The sequence below is a fragment of the Pelodiscus sinensis genome, chromosome 1, assembly GCF_049634645.1.
Source record: "Pelodiscus sinensis isolate JC-2024 chromosome 1, ASM4963464v1, whole genome shotgun sequence".
Lineage (NCBI taxonomy): Eukaryota > Metazoa > Chordata > Testudines > Trionychidae > Pelodiscus > Pelodiscus sinensis.
The window spans coordinates 229,226,899-229,252,850 of record NC_134711.1 but is presented as its reverse complement, the minus strand read 5'-3'; the positions used below and the strand labels follow the sequence as shown (position 1 = coordinate 229,252,850).

Sequence of the window (25,952 nt, the reverse complement as noted above, 5' to 3'; positions counted from 1 at the left end):
TGGGCAGCTCGAGTGGCCCCCTTCCATTCAGGAAAAGCTCAGGTATCCAACAGCCTTTGCCTGATGGCCGTCCTACAAAATGGTAAAAGAGGCCATTCTGGATAGACAAGGGCTGATACCAGATGCACACCAGCCCTACACTCCAGGAAAGCTTTCCCGTGGGAAATATACCGTTGTTTGGCGGCACTGTGGCTACGGTACCTGACAACAAAATGGGTCTAGCCCAACATGAATTCACTGGAAAAGGCAGAGGGCATTTTAATCATGGAATAATTTCTAAGGATCCTGCCTGGTGCTGTCCAAAGCTGGTTCCAGGTGTTTCAGTGATCTTCTACCAATGAGGCGGTAAGGAGAACAGAGGCCTATATGCAATTTGGTGATGCCTAGGCGGGAAACGCAGCAGGTAAGAGTATGGTAGGGAAGGGGAAGGAGATGGCAGCAGCAGCAAATCCAGAGCTTGGGCCTCTGGAGCCCAGGTAGGAGCCACGGGAAGAGAGGAAGAAAAGGGAAGGGAAGGGAAGGGCAGCAGCAGTCCCAGAACCCAGCAGACCTGATCCCAAGTAGGAGCCACAAGGGGGCAGAGAACAGATCCCCTGGAGCTTGAGTGCTCCAGGAACTGCAGGGGGAAGGAGAGGAGGAGCAGTGGCAGCCATCCCAGAGCTGGAGTTCTGAGCCCAGGCAGGACAGAAGCCCCGAGCTAGGCAGAAGTTGCAGGTATTGGAGCTGTGAGGTGGGGCAACCCTGAGCTGGAGCCATCCCCTGCAGGAGCTGCAGGGGGGAGAAGAGGCCTGAGCTTATGCAGGAGCCTGGAGCCTAGTTCTAGGGCTGCAGCAGCACAGAAATGACCTCACTGGAATGACCATAACAGAAATGACCTCACTTCTGTGCTGCCTGTAGAGATGTCATCTGATCTCCTTCCAATAACAGCTGAGAAGGGGAAATCCTGTCCCTCTCCAGCTTGGCTAGTTTCTGAGGGTATGTCTACACTACCACCCTACTTCGAACTAGGGTGGTTAATGTAGTCATACGAACTTGCAAATGAAGTCCGGGATTTGAATTTCCTGGGTTTCATTTGCATGTTGCCGGGCACCGCCATTTTTAAATGTCCGCTAGTGCAGACTCCGTGCCCGCGGCACGAACTAGATAGTTCGGACTAGGCTTCCTATTCCGAACTATCTGTACGCCTCGTGAAACGTGGAACAAGGTGTACAGATAGTTCGGAATAGGAAGCCTAATCCAAACTATCTAGTTCGTGCCACGTGTAGCCACGGGCACGGAGTCCGCACTAGCAGACATTTAAAAATGGCGGCGCCCGGCAACATGCAAATGAAGCCCAGGAAATTCAAATCCCGGGCTTCATTTGCAAGTTTGTATGACTACATTAACCACCCTAGTTAGAACTAGGGTGGTAGTGTAGACATACCCTGAGAGAGCAGACTTGATGGGGCAGAGCTAATTTCACTGTCCATGATATTTTTCATGGATGAAAATTGGTAGGGCCCTACCGATGATTAATGTTGCACAATTTCACTCTTACAATATAAATCTTTCCCCCTTTGGCCCTGGATATTCTCTATGGATCAGATTATTTCAGATCCTGAGTGCACCAACATTGTGATTTTCCAGCCATTGAAGTAATCAGACACATTAGCAGGTGTTTGGGCCGCTCTTCACATGGACTTTCTAATAGTTACTGATGATGACTAAGAAAATTCCTGTTTTCTTTGATGTGGCTTCCTTCTTCTTTGCAAATCCATGTCCATTGGCCATTGGCACTGCATTGGCTGCAAGTGTCATCTGAGCTGGGACCCACTTGGGAAACATTCTCTCTTAGCTGACCCCTGGGAGATCTGTGAATAGCTTACATCTGAGCCTCCTCCAATTTTTGAACCACTTCCTTTGCAATCTTTTTTCAATGAGCTGCTAAGAAGTTACTCTGGGGTTGGGAAATAACAGTCGATACTGATAGATTTAAGGAAACACCATTTTGCACTTTTTCAAGTCCTCATATCATCTGGTCCATAGCTAGCAGTTTATTTTCCTTCATCAGCAGATGATGAACTTATGAAGTTTCCCTGTTAAACCATTTATAATTGTCACCCAAGATTCTCTCATGGCTTGCACTGATCATAGGCCCCTCTCTGCATTGCCATCTCCAGATTAAGGCTTTACTCGAGCCATCTTCTGATCAGGTTGGGGTAGGAAAAATACAATCCATCTCCTAAATGCACACAAGTAACTATTCAGATGTTCCCCTCTTTGCTGCTTTGCCATTTCTTCAAGCATTTTAAAGAGGCCAATCCCACCTTATGTAAATGTTTACATAATAGGCTGTAAGAACCATGCTTTGCACTGGAAAACTGCTTTGTCATCACTATCTGTAATAGACAGGAGGAGTTCTGTCCTTTTCCGGGCATCCCAGTATTTGGTAACTAAAGGGTTAAAGTCAGGAAGCTAGGATGTGTTGGCAGGGAGCCAGGAGAGCCAAAGGAAGAAGGTGTTGAGATTTGAATTGAAAGGGACCCTGCTTGCCTTTTTTTCTTTGTGTGAGTTTAAACCAGGATCTGGGGGAACAAGATTAATTTAACCAGACAGGACTACCACGCCTACAAAAAATTCTGGGCATGGAAATGGACTGGACCTTGAAGCACAGATATGTGAGTAGATAGGGAATGGAATGTCTATTTAGATGTGATCGGTTATTTTCTTGGTTTCATTGTTTGGTTAAACTCTGTCCTAAGTCCATGTGTGCTCCCCATCCCCCATAAACTGTAATTTAAGTTGAATCCTAGGGATGGAAATCTGTTGTAATTTGCTCTTTTCTCAGTTGCTTTAAAATACCTAGCAAACAAGTATTCTTTACCAAGTATATTTTTTTGTTTTGTTAATAAAATCTCGGTTTTTTTAGGCTATGATTTGATTCCTATGTCTGGGAAGGTAATAGGAGGCCTATGTGTGCCTGCCTAAAACTCAGAGGTCAGTTATTAGGTTATGTCTACACTACAGCATTACTTCGAAATATCTTAATTCGAAATAGTTATTTCGAAATAACATTTCAAAATAATGCATCTAGACACAAAATTTAATTAGAAATAGCATTTTGCTATTTTGAAATAGCGCATCCACACTGACTGGACGCTGAATCGCATTTAAGGCCATCTGGAACTGGTTCTGGCAGAGTATCAGGTCAGGAGTTACCCTGTGCGGCTGCTGCCTGAGGCTATCTGAGGCCTGTGCTTAAAGTGACCTCCCCACCCTCCGCGGACAGCCAGTTCTCAGGTTTCCCTGCTTGCTTGACTACCTTGATGAGGGACAGCAAAGCATTTTGTCTCTGTGTGCTCTGGTTGCCCTCACTCAGGACACCACAGCACTCTGCAACATGGAGCCAGAGCTGCCCCCGGGCACTCTGGTGCTTCTTTTGGATGCGTTGCTGCGAGCCTGGCTGCACTTTCTGCAGGCTGCCATCTGGGAGGTCCATTGCAGGGCTGTCAGTATCCAGGAGGCCCTGTGGGAGAGCTTCCACCCTGAGGAGCACTAAGAGCCTCCTTGGTCTGCCCCCCTCGGGGCTTGTGCCTCATTCCTCCCTCAAATCCTTCCACTTTTCCCCCCAGCCCTCTTCCTGATGTAAAATAAAATACACGTATTTTCATGAACACAAACTGTCTTTACTTAACAAAACTGGGGGAGGGGAGGAATGAAACCCTAGTGAGACTGGGGAAAGGAGGCAGGATAGAGGAGGAGAGAGGGTGGGGGAGGGGAGGGGGAAACCTGGGAGGAGGGAGCTGAAAGGGGGAAGCAACAGAAAGAAGGGGGAGGGGAAGCTCAGGGTTGCGGGTCTCACTGGACCAACTTGATTTTCATGCAAACCTGTTCCTGGGTTCACATGTGGCCTTTGGTGGCCAGCTGGCAGCTATCCTGCCATAGACGACCGCGTTCCTCCATCTAGTGCAGAGATCATGGACGTTGGTGGCATCCCCCACAAACCTGAATAAGGTCCATGATCTCCACCCTGGACAAGGAAGGTGCCCACCTTCTCCAGGCCCTGGCAGGCTCCTGGGAGCTGGCAGACTGCTCCTCTGGAGCGGTGGAGGGCTGGCTGCCAGTGGCTTGCTGGCTCATGTTTTGGGGCCACTGGGTCAGAGGCAGTGACTGCTGACTCTGGGCTGGCAGGCCTGGAGCTGGCATAGGCACTGTGGCCAGAGTCAACCCCTTTAAGGGCTCCAGGGAGGGGGGAAGGAAGAGGCGTGTTCTTGGTTGAGGCTGAAGTGGCCACCAGGACACCCTGGGAAGGCCTGAGGCCCCCTATTTCGAAATACGTGTCTACACAGCACTTATTTCGAAATAGCTATTTCAAATTTGGCGTTTTTCCTCATGGAATGAGGTTTACCAAATTTGAAATAAGCGCTCTGCTATTTCATATTAATTTCAAAATAGCGGTTTGGCTGTGTAGATGCTAGTAAAGTTATTTCACAATAACGGCTGTTATTTCGAAATAACTTTGCTGTGTAAACATACCCTTTGAGAAAAAAGTTCGTTTACAGTTACAGGAGATAATACTGCCCACTTTGTATTTATAATGTCACCAAAAAGAGAGAACAGGCATTTACTTGGCAAATTTGTAGCAGGCATTGCAAGATATTTGCATACTTGATATAATGAACATGCATATGCCTCTTCATGTTTCATGCTTTGGACGCATTCCAATACAAGATGATGTTCATTAAAAATGCGTTCATTACATTTGTGACACAACTCTTCTGGGGAGAATCGTATCTCTCCGGCTCAGTTTTACCAACATTCTCCCATATGTTTCATGCAACAGCAGTGTCAGATGATGATGACCCAGCACATAGGTGACTAGTGAGAAGGGACAGAAAGGGGGCACTGGCCACGTGATCTCCCCACTGTCAAGTGACTCCTCCTGTGGTCTGGGTCTCCTCACCCCGCTTCCTCCCCATCCCATGTTACCTGCGTCAGGCTGTCTGTCTGTCCCAAAGCACTGCATCAGGCAGCAAACAGCATCCCAAGCAGCATGGTCAGAGGCTGCTTGGGACTGGTGAGAGTGCAGCTGGACCTCCCCATGCTTCCCCCCCCCCACCCCATTACTTGTCTAGGGTGCTGGGCTCTTTCTCTGCACCATGTGGACTGTGTCTCCTTTCCCCGGGTGTGAGCAGAGTGACCGGAGACTGCCTGGGAGAGTGCAGCAGCTGAGAAGCAGGGCTCATGGCATAGTGGGGGGGGAGGATCGGCCCTCCCTGACCCAGCACACATTTACTAGAGGGTAGTCTCAACCCTCGGGGGCCAAATCCAGTCAAGCCAGGGGCCATAACCAGCCCCTGGGCCATAGGTATCCCATCCCTTCTTTACAGCATTCAGTCCCCCGTACTGTAGCAGTGTAGAAAAAAACGCTGCAGGGGCTGGCAGGGCGAGCCAAGGCATTAGGACAGCTGCACTGTTTTAAGAGCACAAACAGGAAGCAGCCCTGTGCTCCCGCGCTGGTACGTTTCATCTGGAGAGAGGAAATAAAACCTCCTCTCTGCCCTCCTCTACTCCTGTTTTTGTACACTCCGCAGGTGGCTCATCTTCCTGGGTCACTGTTACCGCCTTTGCCTCTCTCTGTGTGAAGGCAACCTCCCCTCCCCTGAGGTGGACAGCACCTCCCCCCCAGCCAAACCCCAACTCCAATCATCCCCCATCTGATTTTTCCCTTCCAGTCCCTCTTCTGCCTCACCCTAAAGTTACCTGACCCCCCCCAGGCCACTTAATTTCTGCCCCCTGTTAATACTCTGCCCATCTCTCCACTGTGCCCTCTAAACTCCTTTTCAATGCTTGTAAAGAGCCAGAAATAGCATCTGAATCCATGTAAGGGCAGAGTGAAGGCAGTAGCAACAACAGCTCTTATTGAGCATGCTCAGTTTCAGTGTGCATGCTTACTACACACTAAGTATCAAATTCTGAGACTTCTGTCGCTGCACCCTCCCATTCTAGAAGAGAAACTGAAGACAGGTGAGTGAAATACTATGTCATATAAACTAGTCTTTATTTTACTCATTAGTAAAATCCTATGGGCAAGTATGCCGTTTAGGGGATTGGAGGCAGTAGCCCTCCTTCCTGAGTTTAGACCTGAAGTCTGCTTAAAGCTGCATGCCCTGACTCCAGAGGCAGTTTTTAAATGCAACAGAGTTTGAGCTGCTTTCAGTTTTGCCTTTGGGAAGGGGGTTTATTATAAAAAGAGGGAGGGGCAGGGTGATTAACAATAACAAAAGGCTGGGCATTCCAGTTGTGACAGACCGGGCCGGGTCTGGGCACGGCTGAGGGCATCCGCTCAGGGCGAATGGCTCAAACTCGGGGCTCCATACACCCCCAGACTGGAGGCCCTTCCCAAATAGGCCACAAACCAGTTGCACAGAGCACTTCAGCTGCCTGTCTGGCCAGCCAGAAGCCTCATGAACAAAACCCCTTTGAGACCTCAGCCCTATCTGTGCCCCTAACAGCCCAGGGCCTAACACACAGGTGCGGGGTTTAGAACCTAATCTCACCTTCTTAAAAAAGGTGTGAACAGGAACTAATCTAAAAATGACTGCAGAGTGATATAAGGATTTCATAAAATTGAGTGATTAGGCAACACAAAGGCAGATGGAATTCAGTGTTGATACATGCAAAGTAATGCACATGGAAAAATATAATCCTAACTATAGATACAAAATATCTGTTACCACTTAAGAAAGAGAGCTTGGAATTCCTGTGGATAGTTCCCTGAAAACATCTGTTCAATGTGCACTGGCTGTCTAAAAATTAAAAAGCTAATAGAATATTAGAAATCATTAGGAAAGGATTAGCTAATAAGACAAAATACCATATTGCAAAGATATATTGTATTTGGAAAAGGTACAGAAAGGACAACAGAAAATAATAGGGTATAGGAACAGTGCTCTTCACAGGTGATTAAGTAGCCTGCCCATGCACAGGGCCCGGAGCCTCTAACTGGGCAGGGCTGATTAATCACCTGTAAAGCTCTGTTGCCATGCATTTTAGAGGGAACATTGGTAAGGAACAGCCTCCATAGGAGTGAAGATTAACAAGACTAGGAATTTTCAACTTAGAAAAGAACTAACTAAAGGGGGGATATGTTAGATGACTAGAAAATCATGAACAGTGTGGAAAAGTAGAATAAGGAAATGTTAGTCATTCCTTCACAAACATAACACAGTAAGCTGACCCAATTACATTTATAGGCAGCAGATGTAAAAAAAACACAGTAAATTATTGTTTCACGTTCAACTTGAGGAACTCTTTACGAGGGGATGGTGGAAAGGCCCAAATCATAATAAGGTTCCAATAAGAACAAGGAAGTTCAAGGAAGATAGGTCCATCAATGGCTAATAACCAGAATGGGCAGGGATGGTGTTGCTAGGTTCTGTTTGCCAGAAGCTGGGAATGGGTGACAGAGGAGGGATCATGATGATTACCTCTTCTCTTTATTCCTTCTGAAGCACCTGACATTGGCTGCTGTTGGAGGACAGGATACTAGGTTGAAAGACCTTTTGTTTGACCCAGTATGGCCATTCTGATGTTCTTACATAGAGCTAAAATGTATCTGCCAACTTGCTGTAACCCACTAAATCCCAATCATCTTCCAGAGCTGAGCTAGAGTCCAAGAGTCTTGACAGGGTCTGTCTCTCTCCACAGAGTTAGTAACAAAGTAAGAATATATATTACAATGTTAAGGCTAACCAATGTCCCTTAAGTGACTTGCCACAAGATGTCAGAATATGTTAATGTTAGAGCTGAGTGGGTCTAATATTTCTTTAATTTTCTTTCTTATATACAGGGTATTCCCACTATACGTCTCCCCAGTATACATCCATTCCACACTAAGGTCATTGGCACTTGTAGGAACTGAGGGTATGTCTACACTACAGCACTAATTCGAACTAACTTAGTTCAAATTAGTTAATTCAAACTAAACTAATTCGAATTAGTGCATCTAGACTTAAAATCTAGTTTGAATTAGCGTTTTGCTAATTCGAACTAGCATGTCCACACTGAGTGGACCCTGAACTGAGGTTAAGGATGGCCAGAAGCAGTGCCGGCAGGGCATCAGATTAGGACTTAGAGCGTGCAGCTGCTGTCTCAGGCTAGCTGAGGGCTGTGCTTAAAGGGACCCAACCCCCACCCCGGACAGACAGTTCTCAGGGGTTCCCCGCTTGCAAAGCAGTCCTGGCTTGGAGTGCCCTGAGTGCCCACACTCGGCACATCACAGCACTCGGCCATCAGCCCGGCTGCATTTGCCGCAGGCTGCCATCCGGAGTGGGGTCAATCAAGGGGCTTCAGGAGAGCTTTCACCCCGAGGAGGCCGCAGAGCCACCCCAGTCCTCCCCATCGGGCGCTCGTACCCTATTCCTCCCTCACCTCCTTCCACTTACCCCTCCCTAGTCCCCCTTCCTGATGTACAAAATAAAGGACATGTGTGTTCAAAATAGAAACTCTCTTTATTGAACAAAACTCGGGGAGACTGGGAAAAGGAGGTGGGCGAGGGGAAGAGTGAGGGTGGGAGAGGGGAGGGCAACTAAAATGATCAGATGTTTGGAACAGGTCCCATATGAAGAGAGGCTAAAGAGACTGGGACTTTTCAGCTTGGAAAAGAGGAGACTGAGGGGGGATATGATAGAGGTCTATAGAAGCATGAGTGGTGTGGAGAGGGTGCATAAAGAAAAGTTCTTCATTAGTTCCCATAATAGAAGGACTAAAGGACACCAAATGAAAAGAATGGGTAACAGGCTTCAAACTAACAACAGAAAGTTCTTTTTCACAAAGCAAATAGTCAACCTGTGGAACTCCTTGCTGCAGGAGGCTGTGAAGGCTAGAACTATAACAGAGTTTAAAGAGAAGTGAGATAAAGTCATGGAGGTTGGGTCCATGGAGTGGTATTAGCCAGGGGGTAGAAATGGTGTCCCTGGCCTCTGTTTGTGGAAGGCTGGAGATGGATGGCACGAGACAAATGGCTTGGTCATTGTCTTCAGTCCATCCCCTCCAGGGTACCTAGTGTTGGCTGCTGTTGACAGACAGGCTACTGGGCTAGATGGACCTTTGGTCTGACCCAGTACAGCCATTCTAAGCTCAGGGTCGGGGGTCTCAGTGGACCACCTTGATTTTCATGCAAACCTGCTCCTAGGTGGCCAGGCTGGCAGCTCTCCTGCCCTAGACGGCCACTTTCCTGTGCCTAGTGCGGAGATCGTGGACAAGGTCCACGATGTCTGCACTAGACCAGGCGGGCGCCCACCTCTTGCGGACCTGGGCAGGCTCCTGGGAGCCGCCAGCCTGGTCCCGGGAAGAGGCGGAGGGCTGGGTGGCAGCGGGTGGCTGGCTCGAGCCGTGCCAGGTGCAGGGTCTGCTGGCTGGGTGCTGGCAGGCTTGCACCTGGCACAGGCACCATAGCCAGCCCATGCCCCTTTAAGGGGTCCGGGGCCGGGAGGGGGACAGAAGAGTTTCCCTGGTGGTGCCCAGAGTGGCCACCAGGGCAAGCTGGGGAGGGCTAGCCTCCCACTAGTTCGAATTAAGTGGCAACACAGCCCTTAATTCGAACTAGTTAATTCGAACTAGGCGTTAGTCCTCATGGAATGAGGTTTACCTAGTTCGAATTAAGCGCTCCGCTAGTTCGAATTAAGTTCGAACTAGCGGTTCGCGTGTATAGCGCCTATCAAAGTTAATTCGAACTAACGTCTTATTTCGAATTAACTTTGTAGTGTAGACATACCCTGATACATTATAAGTCCTCCCATTCCCCACTCTTAAGTCACTCAAAAAAACAAAATAAAAAAACAATTTGCACAAATGGAAGTCAGCCATAGGGAAAAAATTTAAGTTGTTTCGCTATAAATCCAAGTTTTTTGGAACGTATCATCTTGGATCTTATAGTGAGGACAGCCGGTATAGTAATTAGATACGGTGTTCCTGTCAACTAACTGCTAAGTTGTCTGCCAAAAAAAAAGTAGAATTTTCCAGTACTGTGGGAGCCACTGAACAAAGATGATGTGGGGTGGGTTGGTTCTCTATAAGCTGTGCACCTACATGGCTGCACAGCAGTTATCTAAGCTCCTCTCAGAAGCTCCATGCAGGCCAGGAGCTCAGCTGACCAGCAGGGGGAGAGGCATTGTTTCACTAAGCAAGCAGCTAATGGAGGGCAGCTGCATGCTTGAAACTGAGCAGCTCCCAGAGCATGTGAACAAGAGAGATAAGGAGAGAATAAGTGGCTGGGAAGCAAGCAAGAAAGGCAGGAAGCGAGTAATTGGCTGAGGGGGAGCCAGTGGGGAGGAGAGTTTAGAGAGTCTCATACACAAAAGGAGCGAGGCAGAAACTCACCACCCTCAAACCTCCTGGGAACGGGGAGATAAGATACTGACTTCTGATGTGAGTCTGGAGTTTGTTTGTCCTGTGGTGAGGTATGGATAATTTGTCTGTGCTCTTCCTGTCCTAATTCCCAGTTAGACTGCTGGTGCCTGCTACTTTGAGAAGAAACAGAAATTCTGCCCAAAGTGGGATCTATAAAACAATAGGAACCTAGCAGGCCTTTGTCTGGCAGGCATGACACACCCAAGGGAAGGAAGCAAAGACCCCGGGGGGAGGGAACTTCCCTGGGTTTGGAGGCTTAGCTGGAATACGAACAATTTGAGGGTGTGTGTGTAATAAGTTTGTACTGAGGTTTTAGTGTTAAAATTATCTAACTATTTTCTGTTATTTTAAATTTGTAACCTACTTTGCTCTGCCTCTTCTCACTTATAACCACTTAAATCCTACTTCTTGCCCTTAATAAAATCACTTATTTACTATCAATCCCAGTGTAAATAATTGTTACTTTGGGGAGCAGTCAGTGTACATTTCCCTTTCACTGTTAAAGGGGGGGTTACCTAAATAATTCATTTGGGGGTCTGATCCCATTTGGGGAGTGGTGTCCCAGGAAGCTAGGCCCAAAACTGCATTTTCCTGGTACTTAGAGTTTCAGTGTCTGTCCTGCTCCTTAGGGGAGGAGGAAAGAGGAGGGGGAGGGGGCATTGATCTCAGCTCTGTGCCTCGGCTGGGGAAGACCAGAGAGCTGTCCCAGCAGGACAGGGTAGCAAGAAGCCCCAGAGAGTAGGAAGGTGAGTGGCAGTGGCCTTGCCAGCACCCCGGTGCAGTAAGTTGAGGGTCAGTAACATGGAGTCAGCAGGCCTGAATAAAGGCCTGTAACATAAAAACAACAACAGGCCTTGAAACTAGCAAGCAAGTCTTTGGTTCAGTAACACAGGAGCCAAGAAAGAGACCCTATTGATAACTGTGTAAGTTAGGTTGAACATGGAAGGACACAGGGAGGCACCAGGTACAGGTTGTAAGCCAGAGGGGAGCAGCGGAACATCTTAAGAAATGACTTAATACCAAAGTAGAAAATGTTAGAGGAGGAAATGGGGTTCCTCCATCTCCATTTGGTGCTTGGCTTGTACTGACCATTCTCGGTAACACTGCTGAAGCCTCTGTCCTCAGTCTCCCCTTCCGCATACTTTCACTCTCCTCCTCCACCTCGTGGCATACACAAGACACCCCCCTCCACAAAATCTGAAATGGAGCCCCTTTCTATGGGTGGTAATAGGAGGCTATTTCTTTTCTCATTTACTTCAGTGAAACTCTGCCTGAGAAATGACTCCAGCATTTGCTCTTTAGTGGTTGTCCAGCAGAGACACATTAACAACCACTAAAGAGCAAATGCTGGAGTCATTTCTCAGGCAGAGTTTCACTGACATAAATGAGAAAAGAAGTGGCCTCCTATTACCACCTATGGGGCTAAATGTTGGAAAGCAATTGGAAAAAGCTGCACAAATTGTGTTCTGCAATCTGTGTAGCTTTTCTCTGGAGAAAAAAAAAAGCTATAGTGTAGACATACCTTTTGGGGAGCCTCAGGCTATCAAACTCCATAGTTTAAGTCTGGAGCCTAATTGTGGAGAAAAGAACCTTATTGCAGTCAGATCAATTGGCCATCATACAGTCGTTATTCACCTCCTAAATGGGTCCAACAACAGAACTTCTTCACACTAGTACTGCACAGTGAGATATTTTGATTTCTTTGCAGATTTGGATTTATTTTCTGACTCGCTTGGGAAGAACCATCCCTGTTCTGACAACCATGGGTCTCACTGGTGAGTCTGGGGTCTCTTTATATTTCATTGCACTCACTGCCAAAGAAACGATGTAAGATTGTTGTGAGGATGGGGTGTGGGATACATTTTACTTCTCTAGTATCTCCTAGGAGGAAGGGAGCCCCTCTCTCATGCTGGACATCTTTCTCTGGACAGAAGCTTGACTGTAGCCTTGGCTCCAGACTTGGGTTGCAGCCTCTGGCTCTGACTCTAGGACTCTTCTCCCTGCTATCATGTGGAGTCAGTAGTTCCAGAGAAAAAGGCAAAATACCACTATGGCCAACCAATGGACCAGTTCCCCCAAACTTAAACTGAGTACAGGCCAATAGGGAGGAAGGGTTGGGCTACTTGTCCCTTGTGTGTCCAAACAACTGAGGCTGAATCTCATGGCTCCAAAAATAAAAGTGGGCCCTGATGTTTCCTCAGGGGACTCGGGCAGCTCCTGTGTGGGATCAATGAATTTGCTTCAAGAGCAAATGGAATATAAATAAACCATTTCTGACTAATTTGGCTCTTAATATCCAGGGTGACTCTTCTCAGAAGTGGTAATAGGATGTTCTGCGTGAGGGGCTCTTGATATGGAGGGCAAGAGGTTTTAATCTCTAGCCTGTTTAAGAGCCAAATTAAAAGAGATCTCACTTTGCACAAGACTTCTTCACGCAGGCTGTGACTCCTGGCTAGCAAGTCCTCCACGCCCAGAGAATTCAACCCAGACCTCAAAACCAACGAAACAGAACCCATCTGAAACTGGAGCAAAATCTAATTAATGAGTTTGGATTATTTTTGCTTTACTTATGTTCACAAAACATCCTTAAACTACAATCTCTTCTTTTAATTTTTCAGGTTCTTCTGAAAGTGAAATTGAATGCAATGGAAACATAAATGACGTTGATACCACTGGGGCGTCCAGTACAACTGCAAGACCAGAAGGTTTAAACTATTCTGGTGAGTAATGGCTGCTGTTTGGTTGCTATATTTTAGCACACAGAGTCATCACAATGATGCACAGTATTTCACTTCTAATAAAGTACTTTACAGAATTAATTGATTAAACCTCATACCATTCCTGTTGGCCAAATACCATAGTCCTCATTTTACAGATGAAGAAATTAAGACAGACAGAAGGACTTAACATTTTGGTATAACTCCACTGTCTTTAATGCTGTTACTGAAGGAATGATTTTGGACAGAGAGGTAATGGTGGACTTTTTCACATTGACTTCAGCTTTTTTTTTTTTTCCCTTCAGGAGTGCAAATCAGACACTTAGGCTGCGTCTACACTGGCACGATTTTGCACAAAAGCAACTGCTTTTGTGCAAATTCTTGCCACCTGTCTACACTGGCCGTGAGTACAGGCAGTCCCCGGGTTACGTACAAGATAGGGACTGTAGGTTTGTTCTTAAGTTGAATTTGTATGTGAGTCGGAACTGGTACATATTGTAGGGGAAACTCTAGCCAAACATTTCTCCAGAACTCAGTTTTATTCTCCCACACCTCACTTCCCTCAGTCCTTTATTCTCAAGCTGAGGTGTCTGCTGAGAAAAGCTGCTCCCTGGTCTGCTGGGGGGGGGGCGCTAGTTTCGTGTCTCCCTGGTCTGCTGGGGGGAAGCAGCTAGTGCAGGGTTGCCTCACCCCGTTTGTAAGTAGGGATCTGATGTAAGTCAGATCCATGTAACCTGGGGACTGCTTGCATTTGCGCAAGAACACTGACTTTGTACTGTACAAAATCAATGGCTCTTGCGCAAATACTGCGGCGTTACAACTCAGGGATAAGCCCTCTTGCGCAAGAGGCCAGTGTAGACAGCCAAGTTAATTTCTTGCGCAAGAAAGCCCAATGGCTAAAATGGCCATCGGAGCTTTCTTGCGCAAGAGAGTGTCTACACTGCAACAGATGCTTTTGCGCAAAAGTATTTGTGCCAGTATAGATGCTCTCTTGCGCAAATACAGAAAAACTTTTCCGTTTAAAAGTGTTTGCGCAAAATCGTGTCAGTCTAGACGCAGCCATAGGTCTGATTTCCAGAAAGTTATCAGGAACTGTGAATACTTCCAACCCTCAAACTAGGCCCAAGGTGTCTCTGAAGCATTCAGAATTAACAGCCATTTAAAGTATTAAAGTTTGGCCCATGTGACTTAAATCAGTAGCAGAGGGGGATTGGCAGGGAGGAGGCTTTTGTTTAGTCCTTGCTGTTTTACACCCGCTACATGTACATCAGATCAACAGTTTATCTGGTATTGCTGGTAAAAAATGAAGGAACTCCCTGGTCTTTCACTCTAGAAACGAAACTGGACTGACTGCCAGACCCGCCCCTGCTGAGTAGGATTGAAATTCCCTCCTAATGCAGGATGAAATGGCACTGAGACTCCCCTGCCCCCGCCATTCAAAAGGGCCCAGGGCTCCCAGCCACCACCACCACTAACACAGGAACTGTGGTGACCGGAGCCTCAGGCCCTTTAAATTGCTGCCAGAGCTCTGTGGGGCGTGCTCTAGGCAGCTCTTAGAGATGAGGGAGGGGCTGGGGTAGCAGTGCTCTGGGCAGTGCTGAGGGCTCACTTCCCCAGCCCCGCCCATTCTGAGAGCGCACAGCTGCCCCTCCCCAGTCCAATGTCCTAGCAAGTCTGTCACCCCCCCCCCCCCCCCCCCCCCATTCTGCATCTGTCTTTAGGAATCACTCTCTTGAATTCACCTCTGAACTTTGAAGCCCCGTATCACAGTCTTGCCTTTCTGGTCATAAAGGGTTCGATGTGACTCCTATTACCCCCTGTCAACATCACTCCTGCATTATCCACAGAGTGACAGGTTTCGGCTGATTTCGCTATTGTGTCTGAGCACACTCCCCCTCCAGCTCCTCGGGGAACCTGTTCACCTTCACCTGGCAACCTCAGGAAATAAGAATTAAACCCAGATTTTGAAAATTATTTCCAGACACAATTTATTTTGCCTGGACACGTCACTAACATCCATAATACTTAATGCAGAACACACAGGTTGCACAAGAGCTATTAGAGAGCAGAGTGGAGCTCTGTGTTTGGGAAATCTGTTGCTGATATTGCAGTAAGGAAATATCTGATGACTTTTCCACTTACTACAGGAGTCCGTGCTTCAGAGGAGATTGCTCGGAAGGACTTGGATAGAATGAAAGGATATAAACCCATGATTATTAGTGCTGCCAGAAAACACAATATGGATCCAGCTGTGATTGCTGGTATCATCTCCCGAGAGTCACATGCTGGACTTGTCCTAGAGAATGGCTGGGGTGATCATGGAAATGCATTTGGTTTGATGCAGGTGGGTAAATGTCAATCAACTAGGGATAGGTATTTTTCAGTACTGTAGCCCAGACAAGGATTGATACTTGGCCTATTGCTAGAAAATACAATAGTGTTGAAGCAGCAATGCATTGCTCTGGCATATGTCAGACAACGCAGTAGAGAGACTGACTCTTGTTCAACCTAACCAGGTTGAACATTTTACCTTTTCACCCAGAAGATTCATTTCTTATTTGTATTATTTATTTAGGAAATATTAACAGGGTTAAAACAGGATCTCCTGATAAATACATCAATGGCCCAAAGTTGCTTCATGACAACATGAAAGCAACTCTTCTGAGCTGCACTGGCTCCTAGAGTGATCCTTTCAAAATACAAACAGGGCTGTATTATCGCTTGAAGCATGTTTGCAGTTTTTATTGCCGTCATTTTTTTACCTCATTGCTGGGAAGCTCCCATCTGGTGTTGAAATCGTCTACAGAATGAATGGAAAACTGTTTAGGCTTAGCAGTCCGAAAGCTAACAGTAAGATTTCCACCACATCAAGCATGGAACTTCAGTATGCTGATGACAATGCAGTTTTAGGCTGAAGATCTAAGAGTGGCAATCTTGAATGTGTTTGCTGATGCTTATGTATGTCTGGGTCTCACCCTCAACATCAAGAAAACCAAAGTGCTCCATCAGCCCTCTCCAAATGAGATACTATGTGGCACACCTATTAAAATTGAGGGAGAGGCACTGGAGAATGTTGATCATTTTCTCTACCTTGGAGGTTATTTTTCATCCAAGGCAGATATTGGTGTAGAAATCCAATATCGTCTGAGCTGTGCCAGTGCAGCCTTTTCTCATTTTGAGGCATGGGATTTTTGAAGATCACGACATTCAAACAGTGATCAATCTTCTTTTCTATCAAGCCATCGTTCTCCCATAACTACTGTATGGGTCTGAAACCTGGACAACCTACAGACATCACTTAAATGTCCTTGAGAAGTATCACCAATGCTGCCCCTGGAAGATCTTGAAGATCAAATGGAAAGACAGGTGCACTAACTTCAGTGTTTTGGAAGAGGCAAAGACCACCTGTATTGAGGCAATGATCATCCATCAGCAACTTTTCTGGACCGGTCATGTTATTCAAATGCCAGACGATCACTTCCCAAAACAGAACATGTTTTCTCAGCTGAAAGAAGGATACCGTAATGTGGAAGGACAACAGAAGCCGTATAAAGACTTGCTAAAGAATAACTTGAAGTGCAACATTGACATTGATACTTGGGAGACACTTGCTCAGGATCACTCAAAATGGAGACTAGTCCTATGCAATGGCTCCTGGCATTTTATATTTGCCCACTGACAAGCCGAGGAGGGGAAGAGGCACAGAGGAAGGGGAGACTGGCTTCTATCATGGTCAGCAGCCTCCTGCTGTACCTGGAAACATTTGTCCTCGCTGTAATAAGGCCTATCCTTGAAACACAAGCTCTATCGCCCACCTGAGAGTCCATAACTCCCATGGAAGATGATCATACTTGACAACAAGTGGTCACCCATCATCATTAACAGGGTTACAAATCCCTGCTGTGTAAATACGAGAACAAATAACAGTCGTTAAAGTTGCATGCTTTTGTTTAGAGACATTATGAAGTAGTACATACATCTGACCTCTCTATTTATTACTATATTACATCATCTAAGATGGCATTGTTAGTGATTTATTTAAACAGAGTGGAATCTCTGATTGAAGACATTTTATAGAGCAGGAATACCTATTAATTGTAATATTCAAAGACACCAGACAGCTGTTCTGCTAATGTTGCTGGTGGATGTGCTCTGAGTGTTGAACAAATGGCAACTAAACATCTAAGCATCTATTTGTCTTCGGTTTCTTTGGCTGAGTACATAATAGGTCCATTAATTTTTCCATAACAACCTGCCATACCATTCTTTAAGGGCTTCACTCTTTTTCTTTCTCCGCTGAGATGTGTCAATATCCCAACTGCTGTGAGCATATGAAAAATTCATTCTTCATTTTCTTTTGTGTGACTAGTTCTTCTAGGAAGGCCCCAGGAGGATTCCAAATGATTGTTTGGAACTAAATAGCCAATGATTTCTTGATATTTGGGTGCAAATTGTGCCTCCGTACTAGCTTATGACCATATGTGTACACATTCTCATTCACCAGTTTGTCCAATGATTATCCCCTATCTATAAAAATGTCCTCATTCACTATTCTTTCTCCAACACTTGTCTGTGTCTCAGTCTCTCAAACCCCATTCGTTTAAGGTTATTCATCTACACAGAGCCTTCTTCCCATGTGTCATATACAAACTTTTTTAAAGAAAGTTGTCTTTTTTGTTTCATAATTGACCAGTTGCCATTGCTTGTATTATAGCTATGTTTCTGTATAAAACAGCTTTCTTTGCTGAAATCATGCCTAACTTTATTGTAGTGGCACCATGGAAGAATGGGCCACCTACTATTAGTTTTGCCCTCTAAATGGATTAGAAAAGTTTCTTTATTGATCGGCCGTCCAATCACATCCATCCCATAGCTCTCCCAATTTTTAAAGATCACTGGTTTGTGATCTAGATTATTTGCAAGGGTCTCACTAGTGAGTGAAATAATGTATCTTACTTCTAGTTCCATCCCATTTCCTAGCATGCATTTAATTTTTGGAGGGTGTGATTTTTTTTTTTTTTTTTTTTGGTATTAATATATAGTAATCCAGTGATCTCATTGCCACAATATTTTTGTCCAATAATGACCGGATGTTTGGCTGGGTTAGAGCCTTTCTCTCCCCCCAGAACACTACAGCTTTGAGCTGGCGGGCTTGATCATATCAGACTGTTTGGAACAGCTAATCCACTCTGTTCAGTGGGTCTGTACAATGTATCTGCATTTATTCTTGATATTTTCTTATTCTATAGGAATTCTTACAATGTTCTCTGTGTTCCTGCTAGGATTTTAGTTGGGAAGACTACAGAAAGATTTTGAAACAAGAAAGATATCCTGAGTAAAATGTGTATGTTGAGTGTGTCTATTCTTTTTCCAACCCAAAATAGCTTATGTCCTTCAGCATTTCACATCCTTTTTTTTCCTTTGTTGAAGTAGTGGTTTGATGTACAGGCAGTCCCCGGGTTACATGGATCCGACTTACATCGGCTCCCTACTTACAAACGGGGTGAGGCAACCCCGCACTAGCTGCTTCCCCCCAGCAGACCAGGGAGACGCGAAGCTAGCGCCTCCCCCCAGCAGACCAGGGAGACTTGGAGCAGCTTTTCTCAGCAGACACCTCAGCTTGAGAATAAAGGACTGAGGCAAGTGAGCTGTGGGAGAATAAAACTGAGCTCTGGAGAAATGTTTGGCTAGAGTTTCCCCTACAATATGTACCAGTTCCGACTTACATACAAATTCAACTTAAGAACAAACCTACAGTCCCTATCTTGTATGTAACCCGGGGACTGCCTGTACATCATGGAGCTTTTGTGGGCTGTTTGATATTTAAATTCCCAAGTGACATACTGAAATTACTGCCCATTTGAACCCAAATGTTTTCAGAAGGAATGACTTCTCAGAGTCTGGTAAATTGACAACTAGTATTTCAGGCTTGGCACAGTTTACTGTAAATCCAGATGTTCCCCAAGTCAGAGATTTTCTTAAAAATAATTGTAGTGTATGCAGCACTTGTTTCCAAGGGGTTTCTGCAAGCTTTATTGCTGTGAGAGATTTGCTGATCCTTTTTCTGTGTGCAGAAAGCTCCGTGGCCTGTGCAGAAAGTAAAGGAGACAATGGACAAGTCCCCCGTAATTCAAACACTGCCTCGCAGAGGACAGGTGTAAAGTGCAGTTATCTGATTAAGGAACTGGGAACCAGTGTGCACGTAAGATAGGACTTCCAACACTATTCTGTCAAAAACTCTTTCTGCTTCAGGTGACATTTTGCTGATCTGGCAATATGGGTGCTTCAAAGTACCAGGGCTACAGATGGCGGGGGAGAGGGAGTAAAGGGGGCTATCACCTCAGCCTGGAGTTTCAAAGGGGCCCGGAGCTCCCGGCTGCTACTGCAGCTACAGCGGTGGCCAAAACCCTAGGCCCTTTCAGGAAGGACAGGTAGGGCTGGCAGGGGAAGGCTAATCTCCAGCCCACCCCTTCTGCGTGAGGCCTTATTCCTTCCAGAAGGGTCCAGAGCCAGACCCCGTCCCCTTTCCCAGGGGTCTGGCATTTCTGTCCTTAGCCCTGTATTCTCAGAATATTGCCTGACTGACATTTGACCAGTGTTAAATGACTCCACTTTGATCTGGATTTATAGAAGATGAGAGCGTGGACTGCACTCAGTAGCTAGTATTTTGGCTAAAATACTTATGCCATGATTCAGCAGTAATATGGGCCAACCAGAGTTGCATACAGTCAGATCTGTTTCAACTTTAGAGAGAAAGACAGCCTACCATCTTTCATAGTTTGTGTAAGATCTTTCCCTAGAACAATAGCTGTTTCTCTCAACAGATCTACTAATGCCACTTTAAATGCCTTATATAATTCAACTAAAAGCCATCAGCCCTGGAGTTTAGGGCCAATAGACAGTATAAAAAGCAGATAAATGTCATCTTCTGTTATTTCTTTATTGAAAGTCTCATGGTCAATTTTGTTTCCCTTTGTCAAGCCAGCTATTTCCAGGTTTTTTTTCTGCATAAATCAAGAGCTTGGAGTATCTGAGCTAGAGAAGTTTTTAGAATCTTTCATTTTGGTGTATAACTCCCTTCTGCTGATGCTATTTAATAGAGGAATAATATATTGTTCTTGAATCTCTTAAGCCAGATGTTTCCAAATGTTGTCACAGGAGCCTCTCTAACTTAAGAAAAACAAAAAGTGTGTTCTTCTCTAGAGCTTATTAAGACACTAGAAAGCATTGAAAATAATATAATTTGTACCAATACGTGTCAGGTGCTTGATGCAGGAAAACTGGCTTTGTAATGCGACATCCAGTTAATGTTTTTGTTCAAACCCAGAGTAACAATATCAAATTTACAGATGGAAAATTTAACTGTTTTCCTAGTCTTGAACAAAGTCTATAAAGTGCCGCAGGACTACTCAGTGTTTTTAAAGTTGGTGTGCATCTGCACTGCACTGTAACTCGAAATAAGATATGCAATTTGAGTGACACAAATTGCGTATCTTATTTCAATGCTATTTCAAAAAAGCTTATTTCATTATTTGGCACTGTTTACACAAGTGCCAAATTTTGAAATAAAATGCTATTCCAAAACATCCCTTATTCCTAATAGAATGAGGCTTACAGGGACATTGGATTAATGAACCTGAACCTGGACTGCTGTGAAGACGTGAGAGTTACTTTAGGATATCTCGATATCCTGAAATAGCGGTGCAATGTAGATGTAGCCTTACAGACTAACACAGCTACTCCTCTCAGACTTTCTACATCTTCTAAGGCAGTAATTTTTTATTTCACTTGTTGTCAGATCATCTCTTGTGGCCTTAATCTCAGGGATCGCCTCCCATATATCCACTTTAGTAGCTATTTGATTGTCTTCTGCCCTTGGTATTTTTTCCTGATTTGGCTGCTATGTGCTCTCTTGGAAGCTGAGTGGTTTCTTCACACTGTGAGCCAGAAAGGCTATAAATGAGGAACCTCTTAAATGTTTAGATTTGGGCATGGGGGAAATCCATCTTCTGCAGTTTGTGCTCCCAGATTTTGGGGGGAATTTAGAAGTCATAGGGGTGGATGGAGGCAGATGTCTTTTGAAAGAGGGAATATCAAAGACCCTGTAAACCTTGATTTACAAGGAGTAAGGGATCTTTCGAAAAAGGGCTTTTTTCCAACATTTGGCCCCGTCTATGCCAAAGAAAAACCTCTGCAAAAAGGATTGGGAAAAGATATGCAAATGAGAGCGCACTTTGCATATCTTCTGTTGAAAAAAACAGCAGTCTAGACGTCGCTTCAGACTTCAGGCGGCCATTGTAGCCCATCCCCCTGCTGATCTCCATGCACTCACAGTATAGGCTTCTTGAATCAGGAGTTATGGTGCAGGTATACTGCAGCAGCAAGCATTGCTCAGTGCTAGCCAGATAACACTGTTCTACAGCCAAAATGTTTCTGAAATAAATGGTCAAACTTTACTAATTCTGGGTCACTGAAAATGATGCTTAAAATTGTTGATTGACTCTAGTTTTCAAGATATGCTATTAGGTCAGTATATACGACCCTTGACTTGCAAATGGTGGAGGATAAGTGAGTTATAAACCAGAAATGACTAAAATACATCTTTGACTGGATCTATGAATAAATCTATGACTGGGTTTGGACAGTACTTGCTTTTTAGGCAAAACAATGAATGATGTAATCTGAAGCTAGCATTGCATGATACATGATATGAATTGCATCATGTTATTCCCAAAAGTCATGGATGATGCAATCATAATGAAGCTTATATCACGCTGCTGAACAAATTGCCCTATATCGGCTCTAGAAATCATACAGTGTCGTGCTCTCTTATTTGTCAGTGTTTGATTTTGCAAAGGGACACATTTCTGTTTAGCCAAAGTGAGCAGAGATGCCTCATACTTGTGTGAACAGTGCAGATAACTTCTGCTATGTTTGTGGTGAAGTGACTCTTGCATCACACAAGCGCAGTAAAACCACTATGGTTAAGAGAGCCTATCACCTTTAGTTTGGCTGCAAAATTGGAGATCAGGACAAGAGGTGGGCCCTACACATATGTTGCAACACTTGTGCAACAAATCTTCGCCAGTGGTTGAACAGGAAAAGGAAATCTATGCCTTTTGCAGTGCCAGTGATTTGGAGAGAGCCAACAGATCATACCAGCAATTGTTACTTCTGCATGGTGCCTCCAGTTGGGAAAGGTGTGTCAAAGAAGAAAAAGTGGACTGTGCATTATCCAAACATTCCATCAGCTATATGTCCAGTACTCCACGGAGAAGGACTGCCGGTTCCTGATGCACCAGAATCATTCTCACTTGAGTCAGACGAGGAAGAGGATGAAACTTCTGGTCCTGAGCCATCAATGTCACAGGACCCACATTTTCTCCCATCCTCCTCCTCTGAACCACACCTCATAACACAAGGTGAACTGAATGACCTTGTCAGGAATTTGGAACTACCCAAGAGTAAGGCAGAGCTGTTGGGCTCCAGACTACAGCAGTGGAATCTCCTGGCAGGTGATGTTAGGGTTTCCATGTTCCGTGACCGTCAAAAGGATCTTGTCCCATTCTTCTTCATGGAAGGTGATCTTGTAGCCTGCAACAACATCGATGGTGTGATGGCAGCCCTCAACATCATTCACGATCCAGATTAGTGGGACTGTTCATTGAGTCATCAAAGACGAGTCTTAAAGCTGTTTTGCTGCATAATGGCAATGTTTTGCCATCAATTCCAGTTGGTCATGCAGTCCATATGAAGGAAATCTATGACAACATGAAACAACTTTTGAGGTGCATAAACTATGACCAACATCAGGGGCAGCTTTGTGGCGATTTGAAGGTTGTTGCTCTCTTGCTTGGTCTGCAGACTGGATACAGGCAGTCCCCGAGTTACGCGGATCCGACTGATGTCGGATCCGCACTTACGAACGGGGCTTTCTCGCCCCGGAGCTTGCAGGCAGCGGGACCGCCCAGAGCGCAGCGGTCCTGCCACCTCAACCTCCGGGATGAGAAAAGCTGCTCCGGGTGCCCTTGGTCTGCTGGGGACCGTCTCCAGCAGACCAGGGACACCTGGAGCAAAGCCGGGGAGGCGGAGGGGTCCTGCGCCTCTGAGGCTTTGCTGTGGCAAAGCCGGGGAGGCGCGGGACGCCGCCGCCGCTGCTGCTTTGCTCCCGGTGCCTCTGGTCTGGTCGGGACCGTCAGTTTCAACAGCAGCTGAATCTGGACGCCAGTTCTGACTTACATACAGATTCGTGAACTTCTTCGAGATGATGCATTTAACCATGCACTGCGTGGCAAGGAAAAGACAGCATGGAAAGCCTTTCAGTTAGTGGCAATAAATATTCTCGGAAACAACAAGGCAGACAACTACAGGTTGTTGGTGGAAAACCTCCTCAAGGCATGCAAAAGCCTTGGTTGCAACATGTCACTAAAGATTTTTTTTTTTTTTTCCACTGAACTGCGGAGCAGTGAGCAATGAGCACGGCAAGCGATTTCACCAGGACATTGCAACAATGGAGAAATGCTGTCAGGGCAAATGGAGCCCATCAGTGCTTGCGGACTATTGCTGGATAGTGACAAGAGATGCTCCATTTAATGAATACAAGAGACAAGCCAAGAAGCACCGAGTAGACACTGAATAGGACTAAACTATGTACATAATAGTTTTTTGCCTTTTTGTTTCATAATAAATTTTATTTATATAACCCTTTTGCTGATTTTTAAAGTGTTACATAAACCAGACAGGTGAAATATTATCATGTAAAGCAACCATAAACACATGAAAAGACTTAGGTTTACAATTTATGATTAAAACTCTATCTACACAATATACATAGACGTAAAATGTAAACTTAAATATATTGGAAACAGTAGCCAGTCAGTTGTTTTAATTGTCATATTTGAATTCAGCACATCAAAATACATAGTAAATAGCACATTTTTATCTCTGAAGCAGATGACATCTAAAAAATTGTAGACCAGTGTAATTAACGACTATAACTTGAAATGGTGAAGAAGATGCATATTAGGATAAACCCTTCTTCATTAGCAGTATCCAATGTACTCTCCCTCAGTGTTTGTTGGGATTACAGTGAGAAGTACAGTAAAGTTGAATATTTGAGTAATTTCTCAACCACGGTTTGAGACTGAGTCGCGTAGAGTGTTCTGGGAGGGAAGAACAGCAGAAATACATCATCTTTTTCAGTAGTAGTGTTCTCTCTGTACATCTAGGTTGATAAACGCTACCATACCCCAGTCGGATCATGGAATAGCCAGGAACATCTCGATCAGGGGACAGGCATCCTTGCTGATATGATTAACACAATTGAAGATAAGTTCCCTGAATGGACCACGGAACAACAGCTGAAAGGTACAATATAGACTGTTTTCAGGCCAGGAGCTAAGGAGATTTCTAGCACAAAAATCATGTTAGAGGGTTTTTTGTAACTGATATTTTAAATGCTTTTTATTTCTAAGTATCATTTTTTTTCACCATGGGCGCTGATTATCTTTCTGATTTTTTTGTTTGTTTGTTTGCATAGTTGGGCAGCGAAACTGGTTAGTCAGTTACAGCAGGGTTTTTTTGTTCTTTGACGCAATACTGAGTGGTGGGTTTCCAACACTGTGTAGGGAACATTTATAAATCCATTCCCACCCTCTCAATCTAGTTTATACAGAAATGTAGGCCTCTACTAATTCACCATCAGTAAAATCCTGGTGCCTTTGAAGGCAATGAGCACTTGCAGTTTATTTGAATCATTCCAGGAATTATCCCTATATCACTATAGGAATGTGGGTGTGGAGTGCATTTTTAGGAATGGGACAGAGCTTCAAGTAACTGCAAAATTGTGCACTGCAATATGGAGCAGAGATTCAGGAAAGGGAGTGGAATTAAATGCGAGTTCATGTTTTAATTTTCTCCCTTACTTTACATTCAGTCCTGCAAATAATTGTAATATGGTAATTGGAGCTTGTGTTCTATTAAAAATAGGCCTGGTTCAAAGATTTAGTGTGTCTATTTGAATGTGCTTAACCAAATGGTTCACCAAGCTCCTGCCACTTTTTTGACATAAAAACCCTAAAGCCCTCTAATTCTGCGTGGACTCAGCAGAGAGCCTCCTTTTTATTTAATTACAATGTAATAAAGAATTCATACACAGCCAATTTTTTTACTTTATTTAATATCCTAAATAAAAAGAAGAAAGATCTAGCTGGAATTTTTATTGTTTTTTTTTCTTTTTTCTGTATGTAATTTAAATTCCCTTTTAATGTTTCAGGTGGGATTTCTGCCTACAATACAGGACCAGGAAACGTCCATAATTATCCTGGAGTGGATAATGGCACAACTCACCAGGATTATGCCAATGATGTAGTTGCACGAGCCAAGTTTTATAAGAGAAATGGATATTGAATATGGGGAGTTCTCTTTTGCATACACAATAGCGCTTGCTTGCTTAAATAAGCAGGGTTGTAAAAAGGGTGGGGCAAGTGGGGCAATTTCCTCAGGTGCATCATAATCAGGGATGCAGAGACACAACAAGTAAAAATAATAAGCTGCAAAAATAAAGAGAGACATACGCTAACCCTTAGAGGTGGGGCATAATTAATATTTTGCCCCAGGTGCAAAAATTCCTAGTTACACTTCTGCAAATAAGAGTTTACAGACTCAGCCACCAAATTTTTCCAGTCTTGGTGTTATATGGTAACTTCAGAACAAATGTGGTCTTACCAAAAGGAATGGAAATAGGATAGAACATTATTAAAACTCTTATCTGATTGATTCTCTGAATTATTACAGCTGCTCTGTCTGGCTAGTCATAATCATCTGTCTTCCAATTTCGAGCAA

The 25,952-nt window shown here is 44.8% G+C and overlaps 1 protein-coding gene across 4 annotated transcripts; it reads left to right on the top strand.

Moving 5' to 3' along the window:
• The first annotated feature begins 5,816 nt into the window (after positions 1-5,816).
• Positions 5,817-25,882, top strand: LOC102446023 (lysozyme g-like). Of its 4 annotated transcripts, none has more exons than XM_006137415.4 (6): positions 5,817-6,006; positions 12,101-12,167; positions 13,011-13,112; positions 15,257-15,453; positions 24,338-24,476; positions 25,384-25,882. In XM_006137415.4, exons 2-6 carry the CDS (start codon positions 12,155-12,157, stop codon positions 25,515-25,517), a joined length of 585 nt encoding a protein of 194 aa, XP_006137477.2. In that variant the 5' UTR covers positions 5,817-6,006; positions 12,101-12,154; the 3' UTR covers positions 25,518-25,882. The 4 variants fall into 4 exon arrangements, with proteins under 4 accessions (XP_006137477.2, XP_006137478.2, XP_006137476.2 ...); XM_006137416.4 differs by lacking the exon at positions 5,817-6,006 and adding an exon at positions 10,267-10,410; XM_006137414.4 differs by lacking the exon at positions 5,817-6,006 and adding an exon at positions 10,272-10,442.
• Positions 25,883-25,952: the final 70 nt, after the last annotated feature.

Excerpts from the sequence above, each read along its gene's own strand:
- LOC102446023 (XM_006137415.4), top strand. Across the intron at positions 15,454-24,337 it reads ATGCATTTGGTTTGATGCAG|GTTGATAAACGCTACCATAC; the intron begins GTGGGTAAATGT and ends CTGTACATCTAG. Across the intron at positions 24,477-25,383 it reads CACGGAACAACAGCTGAAAG|GTGGGATTTCTGCCTACAAT; the intron begins GTACAATATAGA and ends TTAATGTTTCAG.